At 46.4% G+C, this 20,082-nt stretch overlaps 1 protein-coding gene across 1 annotated transcript in view; it reads left to right on the top strand.

Moving 5' to 3' along the window:
• The window catches only part of Cpped1 (calcineurin like phosphoesterase domain containing 1), a 100,351-nt gene that overhangs the window by 58,087 nt on the left and 22,182 nt on the right, over positions 1–20,082 (top strand). The window contains exon 3 of the mRNA XM_021209491.1: positions 18,750–19,172. Coding sequence (XP_021065150.1) covers positions 18,750–19,172 — 423 coding nt within the window. The remainder of the gene's footprint in view (positions 1–18,749; positions 19,173–20,082) is intronic.

Raw genomic sequence — 20,082 nt, 5'->3', positions numbered from 1 at the left:
GCTGAAGGGGTCTGCAACCCTATAGATAGAACAACAATATGAACTAACCAGTACCCCCAGAGCTCATGTCTCTAGCTGCATATGTAGCAGAAGATGGCGTATTCAGCCATCATTGGGAAGAGAGGCCCCTTGGTCTTGCAAACTTTATAGAGGGGAACGCCAGGGCCAAGAAGTGGGAGTGAGTGGGCAGGGGAGCAGGGCCAGGGGAGGGTATAGGGAACATTCGGGATAGCATTTGAAATGTAAATGAAGAAAATATCTAATCAAATAATAATAATAATAATAATAAAAAGAAAGCACATATGTTCTCCAGAATTCCCCCTAGCTGGTTTCTGCTTGTCGCCCTTTGTCCATTGGCCACTTTCGGCCAGAGAACGGGCTACAGACCTGTCAGCTTTCCTAGCACCTGAACTGGCAAAGTGAACTCAACAGCCTCGATCATCCATTCGTTCTGCTATGCATTCAGTGTCTACTGTAGCCCTCTACTATATTATAGGCTCTATTGTAGGCACTCTCTTAACACTTACACACACACACACACACACACACACACACACACACTTACTTCCTTATTTTTGTTTCAGTTCTGAAAAGGTTCTTATCTTGAGATTGGAAACAGTTCCTGGAAGAATAAATGACCTGGCTTTGGCTGTTTACCTCTGGAAGGGCAGAATCATGACACACACCTAAAGTAGCCCCTCCCTTCAAAGCTACTCAGTGTCCACAGTGAGGCAGTACCTTCTGCAATTCTCTGTGGACCTTAGGACCACATGTGGAATCCCAGTGTGGGTCTTTTTCTACTGGGTGATCATCTGCCCATCCATTGAGCGTCATTATTAAACATGCTTTGGCAAAATGGCTTGTTAGTGGTATTGCAACTAAACTAAAAATGAAGCTGTAATTTGGGATGATGTTTGTGCCTAATGAAGTAGCATTCATTTTATGAGCAGGGTTATCATTTCTGACGCAGGGTCTCCTTTGGTGGGCTACTTAATAGGTATTTACCCAGTGGTTGGTCCCCACTCTTAAGGCTCTAAGTAATTTACATAACCTTTTCCAGTTTCAGGAGGCAAGGCACTTTGCCAGGAGGCTTTGCCCTTTTATTATTGCTGAAAAATCCCAGCATCCTTATTCCAGAATAAATGAAACAGTGATCATTCATATTCATGTCCACAGCGTATAGTTACACACTTGGGAACTAGAAATATTCGAACATCTCATCCCTACAACATGTTTTTTTTAATAATGTGCAGGGGTTTTGGTATATGTAATTATAAAAGTAATAGATATGCAATTGGAAGAAATTTGGGGAGAAGAATGAGAAAATCACCCCTCGTTCTACGGCACCCAGAGGCAATTAGACTGACACACTGACACATCTCCTCCCTGCTCTCATTGTCTGTGTCTCTCACAGCTGAACTCATGCTCCGTCTGCATTTGTGTGCAGCAGTGGTTAGCACACACGCCTCCTTGTTCCTGCATGTGCCTTTGTGAATGGCTGTAAAAGCCTCTTCGCGAGAGTGCTTTACTTGACTGTCTCTCTCAGGATGGACACGTGGGTGATCTTGCGGAGTCATGTACCTGTTATACTTTACATCTCTATCGCTATGATAAACATCATGATCAATAATGATGTGGGGAGGAAAGGGTTCATCTCATCTTCTTGGAGCAATCAGAAGTTTCTAGACAGTGAGAGCTAAAATCCCCAAATGTCTTGCCTTCTCATCTGTTGGTGACGCTAGGTCGTGTACATGACTGCCACTTACTGTGCTAGGCAGGGTTTTCTGGAGGAACAACTGGTGGAGTGTATGCATATTACAGTAGGGATTCACTAGATTGGCTTACTTGATATTCCAGCAATGGCTGGCTGGATGCTGGAAAACCTGAGAACCCAGTAGCTGTGTAGTCCACAGAGCTGGGGCTCTCCACAGTCCCCATTTGGTGCTGAAGGCCTGGAGGCTCCTAGAGACTCACTGGTCTTTCATCCATGTTGGCTAAAGCAGCTAGGGTCAGTTTTCGGCAGAGGATGGCTGCAGAAGGAACAAACCAGCAAAGCAGGCACACTCACTCACCTGCAGGGCAGGCACACTCACTCACCTGCAGGGCTGGCACACTCACTCACCTGCAGGGCAGGCACACTCACTCATCTGCAGGGCGGGCACACTCACTAACCTGCAGGGCAGGCACACTCACCTGCAGGGCAGGTACACTCACTCACCTGCAGGGCAGGTACACTCACTCACCTGCAGGGCGGGCACACTCACCCACCTTCAGGGCAGGCACACTCACTCATCTGCAGGGCAGGCACACTCACTCATCTGCAGGGCAGGCACACTCACTCACCTGCAGGGCAAGTACACTCACTCACCTGCAGGGTGTACACACTCACTCACCTGCAGGGCAGGCACACCCACTCACCTGCAGGGCAGGCACACTCACTCATCTGCAGGGCAGGCACACTCACTCACCTGCAGGGCAGGTACACTCACTCACCTGCAGGGTGGACACACTCACTCATCAGCAGGGTGGGCATACTCACCAGCAGGGTGGGCACATTCATCAGCAGGGTGGGCACACTCACCAGCAGGGTGAGCACACCCTCCAGCAGGGTAGGCACACTCATCAGCAGGGTGAGCACACTCACCAGCAGGGTGGGCACACTCACCAGCAGGGTGAGCACACCCTCCAGCAGGGTAGGCACACTCACTCAGTGGCAGTAGTGGAGCCTGGTGGGACTACTGTTTGCTTGGACTTCATTCTTCCTGTTGGGTTGTAGGGTTTTGTCTGCTCCACCACAGGTCACAGCTGCTTGGGGAGGCAGGACACTGGAGTTGACTGCACTTTCCCCACGCTGTTGCGGGCAGGTGTTGGGTCATAGGGCAGCCCTGGGACACTGCTCCAGGTGGGGGCTGGGCGTAGAGAAGCACAGTCTGAGGCATGGGACAGGAAAAGGGAGCTCTGGGTGGTCCCTTGGGGATGAGTCCTTGGCCTGTCAATGGTTGGCTTGGTCTTGGGCTTAGGCTTGGTGGAGGCTGGAGGCCTTTGCTAGGAGCGCAGAGAGGCCTTCTACAGGAGAATAGACAGCAGTTCTATGGGCAAAGGCCTCCTTCTTCATGGTTCCCCTTGGTGGATCCTGGTGAAAAGAGGCAGTCCATGGTTTTAAGACATTTATTGTCATGGTGGAAAGTGGGTGAGTAAAACCATACCCCACACGTCTCAGGGTGGGCCTGAGATTAAATACCTTTTGCAGGGAGAAGTGTCTGGGAACAAAAGCTTATTGGCTAAGCCCTCCAGGCTTTTAGGTACCTCATTATAATGGAGATCTGTTTTGAGCCTATGTGACCACAGGTCATGTCCTTTATATGTAGGACTTGGGGCTTTGCCCTTAACGTGGCCTTACTGATGGCCACAAATCTATAGAAGGCTGCGGCTAGTGACAGGGGCTTGGTGCCCAGGAATCAGGCAAAGCTCCTACCATCCCTTTAGACGTTCTGGGGCTTCACGCCTTAGCTCAACTGGGGACCAAGCTACCATTCACAGTCCCACATCAGGTCACCCATCAGATGATGTTCATTTTGAGGGAGGATCTTCTTCCTTCAGTTGATCCTTTCCAAGGATTCCCTCATAGATCCACCCAGAAATATACCCCCAGTTGTATGTAGATCCTGATAACTTGACCATCACAATGAACCCTCATACTTAGTGATGGATAAATGTACAATGGATGGCTGTGTAATGATATTAAACAAGTTCACATGCAGTAAAATCCATACTTTGAGTTTTGAGTTTCGGTCCCTCCCTTGAGTGGTGACACACTGTCCCATGATCTCTGGAGCTGCCGTTGAGCTGCAGAGCTCCCACTCAGCCCCGTGGTCATGAGGATGCACAGAGACAGCATGTTGTATTGTTTTGTCTGTTGTATTGTTGAGCAAGGATATTCTGAAGGACTGGGTGGGACAAGTGTATCTTCAGCTTACAATATTTTCATGCCCTTATCCTAAGTTGAGAAGCATCTGAATTTGGGGGTATGAGTTTAGGGTTCCTCTGAAATCCCTACATATAGGAATTGTTCACATACGGCTCATGTGGACCAAGTGCTGGCATCAAGTTCAGTCAGGGCATCTTGTGGGAAGGGTCTGATTCACTTCTCCAATGAATCTATGCATGGAATCCATGCATGGCTCTCTTCCCCCACTGGGGGGGAAGTTTGATCTAAATATAACTTCATTTCTTTACTGGGATATTGAGAGGAACAGGCCCTTTTAATCTCTTACAGAAGCATTTAATCAGCACATAAGCCATTTCTGGACAGAGCCCAGAGCCTCACAGTACTTGTGCATGTACGTGTGTGTGTGTGTGTGTGTGTGTGTGTGTGTGTGTGTGTGTGTGTTTGTATATTGTGCACATGTGTGTGCTTGTGTGTATGCTTATGTGTACATACACGTGCATGTGTGTATGTGTAATAACTCACACAAGGCTGGCAGGAGTTGAGACACTGACCTTGACGCTTTACAAAGATGAACTTAGTCTTCTGAGCTGTGCTGTGAAGTAGATGGGCTAACTAATTGAACATGTTATATTACTGGGTGTAATTTACCTGTGAGGAAGGGATACCCAGATCTCAGTGTACATTGCATTATGGCTGACCATCCCATCCATTTTCCCAAGGCAAAACCAATCATTGTTTCTTGGTTGTCATGAAGTGGAACAATGTTTCAAGCCAATAAAAGGAGTTTCTCAGATCTCTCCATCTCCGGGCACTTTTGTGATGCAGCAAGTCTTCTTTAACATTCTCCAGGTGACTCTTCAAACAGCCCTGCCAACTTCTCTTCACTCCCTTTTCCTAACTTCAAGCCAGAGTTTTCTTGAACATTCATGGCCTCAGATGCCTATGATGAGTGGCAGTGAGCCTGGAGGACCTGCCTCACGCCCATTATGACAGCTGTTCACTGTGCCTTCCTGGCCATCACTGTGTGCTCCAGCTCCCTCTCAGGGTTGGCTTTAGCGGGTGCACATCCTGGGGCTTGGTTCTTGGTGCTTGGCCTCATCTTCTCTGGTAAACCATGTCAGGAGCACCCTCAGACTCTAGGGTGACTGGGCTGTATTTAAACAGCTTTGAGAACAGAAAGGGTGGTTGAAGTGGAAGTTTCTGGATGTGTCATGTGATACAGACTCGTGTGGTATTTGCTGAGGCAAGACCCATGGGAAGGCACGTGATGTTTGAAGAAAGTATAAATAGGACTCAGCGGACAGTGGCGGTGCGCTTGCATAGCTAGCTCCACAAAGCCTCATTGGCCTCGAATCTTCACTGAGCTTTGTTGAGAGAAGCATGGTAGAGAACTTCTGGCATCCTGGCCTGGGCCTTGGTTGCTCATGCTGACTCCTGCTGATTTGGTGGAGGCCTGGCTGTTTCTAATGGATCATACTGCCACTGCTAATTCATGTTTGGTATCCTGACACTACTGAAATGAACTACTTGTGTCCTGACAATGGAGATTAGAGTCACCAAAAGAACTGCTTCTAAACAGGTCCACATCCCCTTGTCCTATTTACCATCTTTTCTCCCTTACCTCTGGACTGTGGGCTAGAAGGAGGGTCAGGGTATTTGAGAATGCTTATTAAAGTAGGTTTGGAAAAATACAAACCTACGGGTTATCTTGTGATTATAAAAATTGCCCTCTGACTGGGAGCTTGTCTGTCTGTCAGTCTGTCTGTCTGTCTGGGAACACATGCTTGGCACTTGGTGAGGTCTGTGCCTTCAAGCAACACAACTACTTAATGAGTTCTGTAAGTGACACAGGTACTGTTTTATAATGACAACATCAGGACTGTGATTTGCATCTTTACCTTTTTACTTTCCTGACTTTGTCATGTGCCTGCAGACTATGAGTTAGACATCGTCACGATTATGAAAAGCCGTAGCCCTGCCTGTGCACCTGTTCTTCACTCACCCCAGTGAGCTTCCGAGTTTGTCCCCATAACCTAAATGGCATGCTTGCATTGCTGTTTCTGCGTCTGCTCCGTGTTCCTGTAAAATGTGCCGAGTGATGAAGATCCAGCTCTGCCCTTCCCCCATCCTCCCCTCCCAGGAGTCATTAAGTCCTGACGTGTGTTACATGAGCAGTATGTGTTGATAACATCTTACCCACATGTACATTAGTTTAAGCGTGATCCACAGTCAAATTGTGCATGCTATGGTTAGTTTTTCTGCAAACTTTATTCGTTAATAGGTTTTTTAATCAGTGTAGCCTTTTATTTTTTTTTAAATGAACAAGTCCAACTTCAAACGCCTCTTCTGGAGAAATTGCTCTGTCCGTTTTCAGTCAGGACATCGACAGTCTCAGGTTTTCTGTCCATATCAGCGACAGTTTCTCTCAGAGACCTTCATTTCCTGCCTGTGTACTCACTCCTCCTGCCAGCAGCCAACATCTTGGGACCTTTGTCTCCATTCCAAGGTGTTCCTTCATGTTTGTCTCATGTTAGAATTCCATTTGCTTCTCTTTTAGATGGAATCCATCTACTGGTGCTTCTGGGATATTTATACTTATATTTATATTTATGGGATTATTTATACTTATATTTATATTTATGTCTTCCTTCCACCCTCACATTCAGTTTTGCAGTCTGTGGCTCATGTCTCTGCTACTTTATCTCTGTCTGAGCGTGGACTGTCTTTGTAATGGGACATGCAGAAAGCATGCAGGGAAGGGTGTTTTTAGTCCACCGTCTTCAGCTGGAAACCTCTGGTAGAGAATACAGTGACTTTTAGCGCTATTTGTTTCACAGACCATAACTACCCTGGCATTTCCTTTAGTTGCTTTTGCATGATGACTTTATAGAAACAGGGTTCTAATGCCCTTGGTCTTTCACCAGCACTCCAGAGCTCACTCTTGGATTCTACGGGGTCTAAGTTGCCAAGGTAATACTGATTTCACATCTCAATATGGAGATTAATAGGCAGCATGATTCAAAGGGATGGATGGATGGATGGATGGATGGATGGATGGATGGATGGATGGATGGATGGATCAATGGATCAATCAATCGATAAATCGATAGATCGATAGATAGATATTACATGTGTCTCCCCAGGTTTTTAGAACTCCCAGTATATGGCCTTAGGGATTTTCAAGCAGATCTAGTTCAAGTCTGGCAAATCTGAATGTTTTTAGCCTTGTAATATGTCAATGTATAAAGTTGGTTCCTAGGGGTTCCCCTCCTTTCTGGAGCTGTCTCTAATGTGTTGGTTTGAGTGTATCTGGACTAGGAGGCATAGTTGAATACCTCGTATGTGGGATAGGTTTCTTCAAAGTGGCATAATTAAAGTCCTATTCCTTTGGCCTCCAGACTCCCTTGCTGTTTCTTCCTGTGCAGAGATGCTGGGCAGACCCAGCAGAGATGACAAAGAAGTCATGGGCTCCTTCTCTATTCACAGCTTTAGGACCTTGCCAGCAGACAGACACAACATAGGCACTGAAGATGCCCTAGAGATGGCCGACTCTGGACCACTCAGACCCTCCCCCCTGAGCTCTCATTTGTTCTCTACATCAGTTCCTTGTGCACTCGGCTTACCTGTCCGTCTTGTGCTATAGAACATCCAGCAAAGCCATGATTCTCTCCAGGATACCGTGGGCGTGTACCCTGTGCTCTGACTTGTTGTGGGGAGGGGCCATCCTGTTGATCTCAGGACCCTCAAAGCATTGAGCCTTGAATACAACAAATCATAACTTGTTTTTCCTCTATTATTTGAAGGCAGACACAAATTCTCTATTTTATGGCTAGGGAAACTTAGACAGCACACAGATTCTAACAGGACGTTCATGAGGGGAAGGATCTGGAGGGGGTGTGGCACTCAGACTGCTCTTGGTGGCTAGGTAGGTGGAGTGGCTTTCGCAGAAGGGCTGAGTGTGGTAGATGAGGCGTGGGCAGAAGCCATCGAGGGGAGATGAAGCCTGTCATCTGCCCCATGCTGCTTTGCTGCCTGGATTTTCCAAATGTTTCTCCCAGGTTTAGGACAGGGAAACTCCGCTGTTGAGACCACACCCTGCTTGCTGTCCTGCCCTATGGGAGGTGTGCTCAGAACCTGTAACACTTTGTTAACAAGGACTACTTATTCTCAGCAGCAGAAATTTAATTTCTAAGATCTGGTAGGCTCAGTTCCTTCCAAGACCTCTCTTGGCTTGTGTCCCTGTGTCTTAAACTCCCTAGAAGCAGGTCTGGGTAGATTGGGGCCCATCACAACAGATTCATTTAATCTGATCACCCCTCATAGACTGTCTTCAAATACATCGCATCCTAAAGTTCGGGGGGGGGGGGGTCAAGCCTCAACTGGAGAGATGAGGGGATGCAGTCCAATCAGTACCTAGGATGCCCTGCCACTGTGACCTCACCATTGCAACAAGCCAGGAGATGAGTTGCCATTGTCAGCCTAAGGCTGGGCTGTCATTCCTTTTGAGAAGAACCAGCTCCAAGATAGGGTGACTCCCACCACTTGTACCCAGGGTATATGTGCACACACATGTGCGTATCTACTTAAGTACCATCACTGTACAAAGCCAGGTGCTACTGGAGCATCGTTCTTCTTGTACAACACTACCAGGGTGTTTAAAATCCCACTCATAAAGAAGCTCCTGGAAGCTGGGGCACAAAGAAACTAGGTGTGTGGGCCAGGACTAGGCAATGGGCAGCAGCAGTGATACCACTTGAGAACGCTTCCCTGCGAGCCGCCGTATCACTCGTCTGCCTGCCCTGCCTTTGGCCCAGCTGGACAGAGCATTGAGTGTGCAAGGAACCCCTTAGTCTGCTTATCTGAAGGCTTTGCTGATGCTTCTGTTCCTTTCATTGTAGCTTGTATTGAGTAGGAAAACTCCCCCGGAATCATGTTCCTCTCTTTGTTTACTGAGGTTGTCCTGTTATTTAATTAGAATTGTTTCCAGGAATAGTTGAATATATCATGATCAGTTCTCCTGAATCCTTGTGCCTCCAGGGAACGGGGATTATAAAGGTCTTATTTTCTTGGACTAAGCGACATCCTGTCTTGTCCATTTGCTACAGAGAACATTAGTTTGCTTGTTCTTGTTAGTGAAATGGTAAATGGACTCGTAACCTGCGTGAAACCTGTTTGCAATGTATTATTTAAGCAACCTCCGTAGGGGAGAGAAGCTATTGTGAAGGGATTGCTTTCATAGATGTATGTGTACATGTGCTCACATCTACATGTATGTAGGTGCTTGTGTATATGGTTGTACATGTATGTGCATGCATATAGAGCCCAGAGAACAAACTCAGGTGTTGTCCTCAGAAGCCATGCATGTTTTTTTCAGAGTCTTCTCAAGTTGTCCCGGAGCTCTCAGAATGTAATAGGCCAGGGAGTCCCAGAGGGGTCTCCTTGCCTCAACCTCCCCAGTGCTGGGGTTCGAGCATAGCCAGAGGTTGGCCTTTCTTACATGGGTTCTGGTGATCAGACTTGGGTCCTGGGACTCCAAGGTAAGCACTTTGCTGACCTGGTTTGTATCCCCAGCCCTGAGAGCTTTTAAATGGCAGTTTCCTAGTGGTAGTTTGTCCCATCTGCAGAATATCCCAAGAGCTGGCTGCTTGCTTCTTGCTCTGCCTTTTCTGTGAGAGAGTTATAGTCTTCAGTCATTTTTAGCATCTTCTTTACTCTTCTACCTTCAGAGGGAAGACAACGTGTTATGATTGTGATGTTATGTGCTTACTGGGTATAAGCACTGCCTCTGTGTGGTGTATGCGTGTACCTCTGACCAAGGTACCCTGTACCTCAGCACAGTAATGATTTTCCCCTCAGAAAATCAGCCCTTATCTGAAGAAGAAGACAAAAAACTAGCTGCAATATAGATACCTGTGTTCTTGGAAATGGAATAAGCCCCTGGTTCTCAGTAAATCGCAAATGTGAAACTTAGACTCCTCAGGAAACCCAGGGTTCATCGCCAGGGTTTTCCACACAGGACTTTATCATTGTAAGATCATACATACGTGAGATACCTTCTATCTAACATGTGTGTAATGAACATAAATCCAGTTGTGTGTATGGCAAGCTAAGGTTATACTTCAGGGTGGGGGGTATCCCCTGTGTTGGGGAAAGCAGTGGAAGGCCATCTTTCTCACTTCTGGGTGCCAACTCAGAGTAGTGTCAGTATAACACGTACCCCTTGTGTGTTCACACGTTGAGCAGCCCAAGGTTAGCTCTAGAGTAGACTCAGGTGGTTCTTTTTCAAGGGCGTTAGGGCTCAGACTCAGGCAAGATTGACCATCACTCTGTCTTCTTCTGAGTGTCTCCAGACAGCATGACCCTTCCACACACTCAGGTGGGCTCCTTTGCCCCTGGTCCTTCCTGCACCATTTAGTGCAGCAGCCCTGACCCAGCTTTACCTCCTGGTTGAGAAACATGAAGTCACCTCCTTGCCAGCCCCTCTCCACAACTCCCTCAAATGCTGTAGCAGATGCCTGGCCAGGGAAACAAAGACGGCAGAGCTGCCTCGTTCTTGCTGTCTCTGTGCCTCTGCCCCACTGCCCAGCACTGGGAGTCCTGAAGGCAGTGCAGTGGTCAGTTGGGTTTTACTTTCTAAAGTCTGTATCACGCTCAGCCACTGCATGGGAGTGAACCCTTCAGTTGCAAATGAGGCGCATAGTCACTGTGCTGTGTCAGCCATGTTCAAAATTCAAGTCCTGGTGGCTCAGGCAAAGCAGAGGAAGATTTCTCTCACAGTCTCACCCAGGCCAGGGTGCCTCACTTGGCCCACTGCACAGTGGACCCACCATTCCTATTTAGCTCTCTGGCTACTGGTTAGATCTGAGGTTTCAAAGTCACACAGCTGCTTCAGACTGGAGGAGCCTTTGAAGAGTGGCAGGTGGGAGCAGGGAGACATGAGCTGTGCAGAACACCAGGCAAGAGGCTGTGTGGACCTGAGGCAGTGCTGGGAGCCAGGGCTCTCTTCAGCCCTCCCTGTCCCCATGCCCAAGCAAGCCTTCCTTCCCGCCTCGGAACTTAGTACTCTGTGACTACTTAACTGCCATTTTCACTAGCCTGACGACTGGAAGATAGCTTAGCTTAGCTTAGCTTTCCAGAAAAGCTGGGAGAGCTTTGGTATTGGGAATAGAGCATCAGGTATTTACATTACCATTATGATTCATAACTGTTACAAAATTACAATTATGAAATAGCAACAAAGATAATTTGATGGTTGGGGGTCAGTTCATCATGAGAAGATCTGGGACGACTGTAATCCGAAGTTGAGGAATAACAGGAGCCACTAGGAGTATTGAGTCAGTCACTGGGAGCCTCATATGTCATCATATGAGGGATGGAAAAGGGGACTTCGGAAAGCCATCAGTTGGTTCCTTAAACAAGGAAGCATGCAGTTAGTGTGACCTCGTGGTTCAGCCTCCCAGGTGTGTGCTCCAGGGAAATGGTGCATCCACAAAGAAAGTATATGTGAGGGTATTTACAGCAGTCCTGTTTCCAGTAGCTAAAAGGAAGAAACAGCCCAACCAGGACACCTATCACACGGCAAATGGATGAGTGGAATTCGGTCTACCCTTACGGCACCATACTGTCAAACAGCAAGTGTGCCAATGGAGGCTACAGCAGATAAAACTTGGAAGTGTGGTTCTCAGGGGGAAGTCAGCTGCAGTACACCATAGAGAGTTAGCAGAGGCCAAGTATACTTTTAGGCTCCTTAGGGGATTCATGGTCATTAGAATGAATAATAGTAAGAATAGAGTAACAGCCATCTCGTGCCGGACAGGAGTACTAAGCCAGATATTTGAAAGGGAGGTTAGCTCTCCTTTCCCAGCATCCCCTTCCCTCCAGATGCCTGGGTGCTGGATGGAGCCCAGGGCTGAGTACAGCCCTTCTGTACCGCCCACCGAGCCACGTCTTCAGCCCCTAGGTCTTGACCTTGGAAGTCATCTGGTGTACAACAGAATGCTTTTTATGGTAATGCCACTGTCGAGAAAGAATACAATTTGTCCCGAGAACAATCTTGATCACATTTTTAATTAATGTTACTCATGGTGTTGTGTGTTGTGTCGTTTTATGTTTCTGAAGCACCTTTCTGTCATTTTTGCCTCTCCTGTTTCTGTTTCCTTGAGAATAAAGAGCTAGAAATGCGTGTTGTTGGCCTTGACATTTACTTTGTCTGTTCCTGTTAAAATTATATTTATACTTGTTTACCTAACAAGAGCTAATTTCAGCACATTTGTTAGTTCTTAGGTGTCTTGATTATTTTTCTTATTATGAATTTATGCTCATGTGACATCCGGGATACAGTGAGTATAGAGGGACTGCTATGTTCCTGTCCCTCTCCCACCCCATGGATAATTAGCTCTAACAGCTTTGTCGGGGTTTTTTTCTAGATACTTTATCTCTTGATACCCTCCATGATTTATCTTCAACAAAATTGTGTCATTTCTATTAGCTCCTTCCATTTGCAGTTTGTCCTGGCCCCGCCCAAGGTAACGTTTCCCAAAACTGTCAGAGTAGAGCTCGAGTGAGTTGTGTTTTTGTCTTGGTTTGGACTTTCTCTGTTCTTATCACTGCTAAAGGACACACCACTGTTCCAAGTTGAGGTCTCTGCTACATCACAGTGTTGGCTCTGCTGTATGCTCTTGTGTGTGCCACTTCAGGCGGGCATCTTTCTGGTCTCTTACTGAAAGTTTGAAAGTTTTATTTCCTAGTGATCCTTTGGGAGAAGTTTGAAGGTCAAGCTATGATTTTCACTGTGTAGTTGGTGCCCGACGAGACTATTCTGTGTCCAGCCTCCACAGAAGAAGGAACATTGCTGACACCATTCCCACCTCTTAGGACTTGGGCCAGAAGGTCCCGTTTCTGGTGTGTTAGCTATCCCTGTGCTATACTTTCCCTGCCTGGCTCAAGGCAGCAACATTGTGTCAAGGCTCAGCCAAGCTCCCCCAGCATAAGGGAAATACCAAGGAGCGCTCAGGTGCCATCAGACCTGCCTCCTCAATGGACAGGGAGGAAGCTGAGCATCTTCTGCATGTTGGATACTTTTGTATGTAAGTATCCCCACATTCCCAAAATGGAGTGGTAGGACCTAACTAGAAACCCAAAGCTCAGAGGATCCTGTGCCCCTCAGAATGCAGCTTGAATTCTCTGAGTCTAGGAACCTTGCCTTCCTGAAATGCTAGCTCAAGGGGCAGTGGTGTAAAGCTGTAAGCACTAGAGTCTGGTGATAACCATGGCTGTATCCAGCCCCACCATCCCTGAACTCTAAGCTTCTGCATCCACCACTGTCACCTTCCACTCGAAGGTGTCGTGTGTACAGTTCATTGGTGCCAACCCCACCCACACTGCTATGCACCTGTAACTCCATCCACCATCCACCCCCTAAATCCTTTTCCCTTGGAAGACTGAAGCTCTCTTCCTAGTAAATAGTCCCCTGCTCTGAGCCCTGCCTGCAAACTGCAGTGGCTACTTTTGTAGTTTCTGTCTCTGTCTGACCACTCTGTGCTTCATGGAAGTACAGTTATGCAACATCTGCCTTTTCTGACCAGCTCACTTTATTCAGCATAATGTCATAGAAGTTCAGCCATGTTATAGCATACCAGAATGTCCTTACTTTTCAAGACCCAATATTTTATTTTATAAAATATTTTATAAACACACAGCACATACACATACACTTCGGCATATATCATTGGATATTTGTTACATGGTTTAACTATTTTGATCATAATAATTTATGCTATTGTGAGTACAGATGTGAAAATAGCTATTAAGACCCTGATTTCGAGCAGACCTTGGGCACAAACCAGTCCCACAGCACCCAGAGGGAGCTCCACTCCCAGGGGCTCTAACACACCTAGGATTATAGGATCAAAGGTGCCCTGAGCAGACCTTGGGCTTAATTCTGTAGCTGGTCCCACAATACCCAGAGGGAGCTCCACTCTCAGGGGCTCTAACATGCCCAGGATCATAGGGTCACAGGAGCTTGTCCACACCAGGATCTCAGAGTGCCAAAGGCAGATTGACTCCCAGGAGTTCTGACACACCCAGGATCTCAGGATCACAGGATCACAGGATCACAGAGACAGCTCGATTCTGAGAAGATCTGACACAACCAGGATCACAGGAAGGATAGATTCCAGTCAGATATAGCCAGGGCAGGCACCCTAGAGATAACCAGATGGCAGGAGAGAAGCATAAAAACATAAACAACAGAAACCAAGGTTACTTGACATCATCAGAACCCAATTCTCCCACCATAGCAAGTCCTGGATACACCATCACTCCGGAAAAGCAAGATCCAGATCTAAAATCACCTCTCATGATGATGATAGAGGACGTTAAGAAGGACATAAATAACTCTCTTAAGGAAATACAGGAAAACACAGGTAAACAGCTAGAAGCCCTTAAAGATGAAACACAAATATCCCTTAAAGAATCACGGGAAATCACAATCGATCAGCAAAGGAAATGAACAAAACCATCCAACATCTATAAATGGAAATAGAAACAATAAAGAAATCACAAAGGGAGACAACTCTGGAGATAGAAAACCTAGGAAAGAGATCAGGAGTCATAGATGCAAGCATCACCAACAGAATACAAGAGATAGAAGAGAGAATCTCAGGTGCAGAAGATACCATAGAAAACATTGACACAACACTCAAAGAAAATGCAAAATGCAAAACACTCCTAACCCAAAACAACCAGGAAATCTAGGACACAATGAAAAGACCAAACCTAAGTATAATAGACATAGAAAAGAGCAAAGATTCCCAACTTAAAGGGCCAGTAAATATCTTCAACAAAATTATAGAAGAAAACTCCCCTAACCTAAGGAAAGAGATGCCCATCAACATACAAGAAACTTACAGAATTCCAAATAGATTGGACCAGAAAAGAAATTCCTCCTGACACATAATAATCAGAACAACAAATGCACTAAATAAAGACAGAATATTAAAAGCAGTAAGGGAAGAAGGTCAAGTAACATATAAAGGCAGACCTATCAGAATTACACCAGACTTTTCACCAGCAACTATAAAAGCCAGAAGATCTTGGGCAGATGACATACAGACCCTATGAGAACACAAATGCCAATCCAGGATACTATGTTCAGAAAAACTCTCAATTACCATAGATAGAGAAACCAAGATACTCCATGACAAAACAAATTTATACAGTATCTTTCCACAGATCCAGCTCTACAAAGGATAATAGATAGAAAACACCAATACAAGGAAGGAAACTGCACCCTAGAAAAGGCAAGAAAGTAATCTTTCAACAAACCCAAAAGAAGATAGCCACACAAACATAATTCCACCTCTAGCAACAAAAATAACAGGAAGCAACGATCACTATTCCTTAATATCTCTTAACATTAATGAATTCAATTCCCCAATAAAAAGACAGACTAACTGACTTGATACGTAAACAGGACCCAACATTTTGCTGCTTACAGGAAACACTCCTCAGGGACAAAGACACTACCTCAGAGTAAAAAGCTGAAAACCAATTTTTCCAAGCAAATGGTCCCAAGAAATAAGCTGGAGTAGCCATTCTAATATGGAGTAAAATCAACTTTCAGTCAAAAGTTACCAAAAAAGATAAGGGAGGACACTTCATATTCATCAAAGGAAAAATCTACCAAGAAGAACTTTCAATTTTGAACACCTATGATCCAAATGCAAGGGCACCCACATTCATAAAAGAAACTTTACTAAAGCCCAAAGCACACATTGTACCTTACCCAATAATAGTGGAAAACTTAACATGCCACTCTCAGCAATGAGCAGATCATGGAAACAGAAATTAAACAGAGACACAGTGAAACTAGGGAAGCTATGATCCAAATGGATTTAACAGATATCTATAGAACATTTTATCCTAAAACAAAAGAATGTACCTTCTTCTTGGCACCTCATGGTACCTTCTCCAAAACTGACTATATAATCGGTCACAAAACAGGCCTCAACAGATACAAAAAGGTTGAAATTATCCCATGCATCCTGTCAGATCACCATGAATTAAGGTTGGTCTGCAATACCAACAAGAATAATATAAAGCCCACATACATGTGGAAGCTCAACAACACTCAATGATAATAATAATAATAATAATAATAATAATAATAATAATAATAATAAATGAAAATGAAGCCACAACATACCCAAACTTATGGGACACAATGAAAACAGTGNTAAGAGGAAAANTCATAGCTCTGAGTGCCTCCAAAAAGAAACTGGAGAGAGCATACACTAGCAGCTTGACAGCCCATCTGGATGGTTTTGTTCAATTCCCTCTCCTGTTCGCTAGTGTTTTCCTGTAATTCTTTAAGGGATTTTTGTGTTTCTTCTTTAAGGGATTCAAATTGTTTGCCTGTGTTCTTCTGTATTTCTTTAAGGGAGTTTTTTTATGTCCTTCTTAAAGTCCCCTATCAGCATCATGAGATGTGATTTTAGATCCGAGCTTTCTTTTCTGGTGTGTTGGGGTATCCAGGACTTGCTGTGGTAGGAGAACTGGATTCTGATGATGCCAAATAGCCTTGGTTCTATTAGTAGGTTCTTGCGTTTGCCTTTCACCATCTGGTTATCTCTGATGCTAGTTGGTTTTGATGTCTCTATCTGGAACTTGTCCCTTCTATGGGCCAGTAAGCCTGTGTCTGCACTCCTGGGGGACCAGTTCTCTCCTGGAGGGACCTATGTCCAGAGGTCTATGGAATAGCTGCAGCTCCTGGGTGCAAATGGGTACTGGAAGGATCCTGACCCAGCTGTTCCATTGTTCCTGTGCCCTGTACACTCCTGGAAGGTCCTACTTTGGACAGTTATAGGAGAGAAAATGAAGATCTCACCTCTGAGCCTGAGTGAGAGCACTCCTTGGAGACCAGCTCTCTCCTGGTGGGACCTGTGTACAGAGGGCTGTGGAACAGCCTTAGCTCCCGGGTGCACAAGTCATCCACAGTCAGTGGTGTCTCTCTCTNNTCTCTCTCTCTCTCTCTCTCTCTCTCTCTCTCTCTCTCTCTCTCTCTCTCTCTCTCTCTCTCTGCCTGCTGCCTGCAAATCTAGATGTAGAACTCTCAATCACTCTCCAGCACCATGTGTGTCTGCCTACCACTATGCTGCCTGCCAAGATGATAATAAACTAAACCTCTGAAACTGTAAGCCAACCCCAATTAAATGCTTTCTTGTATAAGGGTTTCTGTGGTCATGGTGCCTCTTCACAGCAATTGAACACTGACTAATACAGTATCTTCTCAGGAGAGTTGCATTTCTGTCTTTTATGTATTTCATTAGGGTCTCACACATGAAGAAAGCATTTCAGTGACACACTGAGATTCTGACCTTACACAGCAACAGTGCAAGCTAGCAGTGAATGGTATGAAAGCAGGGACAGGAGGAGAGACAGACGGATATACCATCACTGTGGACACTTAACTGAGCCCCTCAGACCTGATAAACCTCATCGGGCCATGAGGAAAGAGTAGCCACTTAGGTGGTCCGAACCACAGCATCAAGGATGAGGCGGTCACCTGGGACCTCCTGAGCAGTGAGGGAGGGAAGCCCCTTGAAACTGTAATCTGTGCAGCTGGCATTTCCGCAGCTCTGTGTTTCCTGATTTCTGTCCTGGATCACCCCCCCCCCCCGCCCCGGTTCCCACAGCATGTTTGCTGCTTTACATCTGAAGTCCTTGGTCTCTGCCTTTCTTAGCTCAGCTGCTTCATGGGCTTCTTGGCATTCTCTAAGGTTTATTTCTAATTGACATCTCAGTGTGCAGTTTGGGTGACATGCAGATATTTCGATTTGTGTATAATCCCAACTTGTGTTATGGGCACAGCAGGATCACCTCAGGGTTACCCGTCATTTGTTGGGGACACTCAGACCTGCCCCTCCAGCTCTGTGAAGTGTCAGCTTTAATCCCTTTGCTATGGGTCCTATCGTGTATATCCAGGGAAGTGGGCTGCTCCTTTCCATCATCCTTATGCCACCTCTGCCACTGGATTTACACCTTCATCCTGCTTTCCTCATGGCGGTAGGTGGGGTGCACACATGGTCCAACTCCCAAGTGTAGAGGAAGGGATTCATGCTTATTGCTGTCACTAAATGGATGCTTCACACATAGTCGATGCTCAATAAATATTAGCTGAATAAATTTGCACAGAAAGGCTGTGAAGAACAGATGTGGAATTGAATTGGTCATTTTAAAATCCACTTATTAAAGCCTTAATACATTATTACAGGAACTGCAGAAGCCAGCAATATGGAAAAAGAGGAGGGTGCTACTTGCCCACACATTTTTCCAACTCTCTATCCAAATAATCATTTCCATTCTGAGTCCTGTATGCTGCAGTGGGAGGGGGGGGATGTGCCGAGCACCGTGATGCTGAGCCTGTGTGTGCCTTGTTGAACTGCTGAAAAGATAGGGACCACTTCTTCCTGTGCTGGGCCCTGGCACACTGGGCACTAGATTCAGGGGTTTTCTCCTCTAAAGGTACTGATGGATTCTATAAGGCCAAATAGATACCTGTGTGCAGCCCTTGTTCAAAACCAGATCCACACAGACATAGCGCAGGGATGGCCGGGTGCACCCCGAGGCAGCAGTGAACTCATCAGGTTCATCATCAGTGTTAAACTCTGAGGAGAAGACAGGTACATGCTTTATCTGTTTGGCATTTCTGTGACAGTATTCTCAATTGTTCTGTCTTCGTCTCTTGTGAGTATATAGGTAAATGGCCTGCAGCGCTCTCACATTTCCCTTCACTCTGTAGGAACTCCATGGCGGCAAGAGCAGACCAGGGACCTGCAGCGAGTACTGAAGGCCGTCGACCAGGACATCCCACTGGTGATGGTCAGCGGCAACCATGACTTGGGCAACACCCCCACAGCCGAGACTGTGGAAGAGTTCTGCCAGACATGGGGAGACGACTACTTCAGCTTCTGGGTTGGGGGCGTCCTGTTCCTGGTGCTCAACTCCCAGTTCTTGTACGATGCCTCCAGGTGCCCCGCACTGAAGCAGGCCCAGGACCACTGGCTGGACCAACAGCTGAACATCGCAGAGCAGAAACAGTGCCAGCACGCCATTGTCTTCCAGCATATCCCGCTATTCCTGCAGAGTATTGATGAAGATGACGACTACTTCAACCTCACCAAAACCGTGCGTAAGGAACTGGCCGACAAGCTCACCAGAGCAGGTAACGCCTGGGGTATGTGTGTGTCAACCTCCTCCTGCCACCTTGCAAAGTGAAAAGGGGTCAAGGCTTGGATGGGACTGGTTCTGATCTCACTCATTAGTAATATAGCTGTGGACAAGTTGCCAATTCCTTCCTGTCTCAGTGTCTACAGGTACCCTAGGATGGCTAAGGGTGGTGATCCTAGGAAGCCTCTAGGATGACCCCTGACCTGCCTAGCCCACAGCTGAGGATGGGAGTGTTGGAGGTCAGGGGTCCTAGCAGAAGGGCTCAGAATGTGATTACGTGTACCTTGGGAGATGGAAAGAGCTAATGACAGCTTCCTTCCTTTCTGTGGCATGCATGAACTGGCTCAAGGACAGAGAAGCCTTAAGACCCAAGCGCCCTACCATAGCCCTCATGTATCATACAGGAAACCTTGGGGTGCGGCTTTATTAGATTGATCCTGAAACCTCCATGTGTTCACCTGTTCAGGGGTGTATCGTGCTTCCTTCCTTCCTGAATTAGGACGGGGAGGTGTATGCATAGCATCTCTGTCATGTAGACTTGCACCTACATTCATGTGATCACATGCATACAATCACAAAATGAAGATACCTGTTTTAAAGGTCAACCTTAGCTTGTGATGGCCACTCCCTGGCACTCTCCATACCACCTCTCTCCTCCTTAGTTCCCTTTCTGGGACCCTCTCTCGAGAAATGGAGTGTCCTAGGTGGCTCACCTCGGTGATTAGTAGTCACCAGCCGTGACAGTGGCTGTGTGCCCTGTCCCTGATTGCCCCCTTAGACTGTTCCACAGTTTATTTGTATCACATACTTGTAAGAAATGAATTGCTTCATTTAGTTGCTGCACGAAGGAGCAAGGGTTGAAGTTGGAAGTGGTCTCACTCAAGAGCCAAAATTTGCTTGGCTTC

The sequence above is a fragment of the Mus pahari genome, chromosome 12 (genome assembly GCF_900095145.1).
Source record: "Mus pahari chromosome 12, PAHARI_EIJ_v1.1, whole genome shotgun sequence".
Taxonomy (NCBI): domain Eukaryota; kingdom Metazoa; phylum Chordata; class Mammalia; order Rodentia; family Muridae; genus Mus; species Mus pahari.
This window is presented reverse-complemented; position numbering and strand designations above follow the sequence as displayed.